Source organism: Daktulosphaira vitifoliae, unplaced genomic scaffold (assembly GCF_025091365.1).
Source record: "Daktulosphaira vitifoliae isolate Bord-2020 unplaced genomic scaffold, ASM2509136v1 Scaffold_3, whole genome shotgun sequence".
In the NCBI taxonomy this organism is placed as follows: domain Eukaryota; kingdom Metazoa; phylum Arthropoda; class Insecta; order Hemiptera; family Phylloxeridae; genus Daktulosphaira; species Daktulosphaira vitifoliae.
Window position 1 is genome coordinate 4,010,285 of NW_026099574.1, and position 2,484 is coordinate 4,012,768.

Sequence of the window (2,484 nt, forward strand, 5' to 3'; positions counted from 1 at the left end):
ATATATATATATATTACAATTTCAATTTAAAAACATAAAAATCATTCTCATATTTAATATTTGATTATTATTAATTAATTTATACATACAGTAGAAAAATAAGTAAATATTTATACTACTAAATGTAAACATATATATTTTTAGAGTACAACTGTTTCAAAATCTAATCCCATAAATTGCCAAACTGCCGTGTCTTCAGAAATTCCATTTCAATCTTCTTTATCAATGAACATTCAGTTATTAGTCATTCTCAAAATTCTATATTTGTAAATAATTCAATTTCTCAATACTTTTCAAAGCCATTGGGTTCCTCACGTCGTAAAACGACTGATCAACAAGTTCTAAAAATGATTGTCAAGGATACTATCCTTTCAGTATCGTTGAAGACGAAGAGTTCGTCAAACTTTTAAAATTACTTAATCCTGGATACACACTTCCATCGAAAAAAACTCTTTCAAAATCATTATTACCTGTAATGTATAATGAAATATATGANTTTCAAAGTCATTATTACCTGTAATGTATAATGAAATATATGATCAGGTAAAAAGAGACATAAGAAATAATGCTAAATATGTTAGTATTACTACCGATAGTTGGACTTCAGTTAAAAATGAAAATTATATTGCTGTCACATACCATTTTATAGATAAAGAATGTCAATCAAAATCATATCTTCTTTCTTGTTTTAAAAACTCTGAATCACATACATCAGAAAATTTAAAAAATGATTTATTAGCAGTTATAAATGAATGGAGCTTGGGTAACTGCATTGCTGCATGCACAACAGACAACACNAACTGCATTGCTGCATGCACAACGGACAACGCTCACAATATAGTTAATGCTATTAATATGTGTGGATGGAGACATGTAGGTTGTTATGCTCATAGCTTGAATTTAGTGGTGCAAACAGCTCTTAAATCAATATCTGAAATAAGAGATAAAGTAAGAGGAATTGTAGGTCATTTCAAGAGAAGCCTTCAAGCAGCTGAAAAACTTATAAATATGCAAATTCAATTAGGCTTAATACCACCTTTAATGTTGATTCAGGATGTTGTCACTCGTTGGAATTCAACATATGAGATGTTTCAGCGTATTCTAGATCTTAAAATTCCTCTATCATCAGTATTAGTTGATTGCCATTATGATGCTTATTTGTCCAATAATGACTGGCTAATTATTTCAAAAACATGTGAGATATTAAAATATTTTAAGGAAATAACAGTAGAAATAAGTAGTGAGAAATGTGTTTCTATTTCAAAATCTATTGTATTTAGTCGAGCACTACTTAAGTATTGTACTCATTTGGAAAATCAGTCATATGATTCACCGCAATTAACAAATATGGTTTCCAAATTAAATCAACAAGTACAACAAAGATTTGGATCACTTGAAAAAATACAAATTTTGGCAGAAGCCACGATTCTTGATCCAAGATTTAAAAAATTTGGATTTTTTAGTGAAAGAGCATTTTTAGAAGGAAAAAAAACATTAATTGATGAAGCTACATTGATACGGATTGAAAATAGTATACCAATTGTGACACAAAATCAACCTTCTGTTATTGGAGGAGATTCTATTTGGAACGATTTTGATGAAGAAGTAAGTAGTCAACTGATATCTACAAATCCGACTTCTGTAGCTATCATTGAAATTGATAAATACCTTCAAGAAGGGTTAATTCCAAGAAATAAAAACATTTTAAAATGGTGGAAAGACAACCAAAATGTATATCCACGTTTGTTTGAACTGATGAAAAAACGCCACTGCGTATTAGCTACATCAGTGCCCTGCGAACGAATATTTTCTAAAGCAGGGCAAATTATAACTGAAAAAAGAAGTAGGTTAATAAATAAAAACTTTGAAAAAATGATATTTCTTAATTTTAATTCTACATAATGTTTTTTTTTAAATATTTAATTAAATGACTGTAGTTCTAAATATTTTGAATACCTATTTTAAAACTTTTTTGATATCTTTATTTTTTCTGAATTAATTTTATTTCCTAGGTTTGGAAACATTGTTTTTGTATATAGAAACTTTATTGTAGGTTTACTTACTTCAAGTTATTGAGTATTTGTTTTATGTTTGTTGTTGATATAACAGGTTCTAGAACATGAATAAATTAATATTATTTATGATTATGTAACGTGACAAAATGTGAATTTTATGATATTGATAGATTACTGTTTTGCTTTGCTAATGGGCGCGCGTACGTTATATCCGGCCGTGTAATCAGAAAACTGTACTGTTGCTGTCAAGGTGAACGCTATACACACAATATTCTTTATCAGTTTAACAATCGTTCCCTATATGACACATACACTGGCCACCACTGTCCATACCTGTATAACTCTAATATTGTTCATATTTTTATCTGTTGTATATTTTGTAAATCGTTAAGCCGATACCCTCTCCCAAACGGGTTCGTCGTCGTTGTGTCTCGCCCGGTGTGTAGAAATTTTTTCGTAGCTCTCTTCC

The 2,484-nt window shown here is 29.3% G+C and overlaps 1 protein-coding gene and 1 long non-coding RNA gene across 2 annotated transcripts; one reads left to right on the forward strand and one right to left on the reverse strand.

Annotated features, from left to right (window-relative positions):
* Positions 1-44: 44 nt before the first annotated feature.
* On the reverse strand, positions 45-789 carry LOC126901402 (uncharacterized). Its single transcript, XR_007703039.1, has 2 exons — positions 640-789; positions 45-470 (listed from the first exon to the last, which is right to left on the reverse strand). It is a non-coding gene; the product is annotated as an uncharacterized LOC126901402 (long non-coding RNA).
* A 10-nt stretch (positions 790-799) lies between these two features.
* On the forward strand, positions 800-1,751 carry LOC126900954 (zinc finger BED domain-containing protein 4-like). Its single transcript, XM_050676992.1, has 2 exons — positions 800-1,679; positions 1,721-1,751. The coding sequence occupies exons 1-2, from the start codon at positions 856-858 to the stop codon at positions 1,749-1,751; spliced, it is 855 nt and encodes a 284-aa protein (XP_050532949.1). The 5' UTR covers positions 800-855.
* The last annotated feature ends 733 nt before the right edge of the window (positions 1,752-2,484 follow it).

Bases quoted from the DNA above. Each gene is read 5' to 3' on its own strand.
- LOC126900954 (XM_050676992.1), top strand. From the start codon at position 856: ATGTGTGGATGGAGACATGTAGGTTGTTATGCTCATAGCTTGAATTTA. The intron at 1,680-1,720 runs GTTAATTCCAAG...AATGGTGGAAAG, and splicing joins GATAAATACCTTCAAGAAGG to ACAACCAAAATGTATATCCA.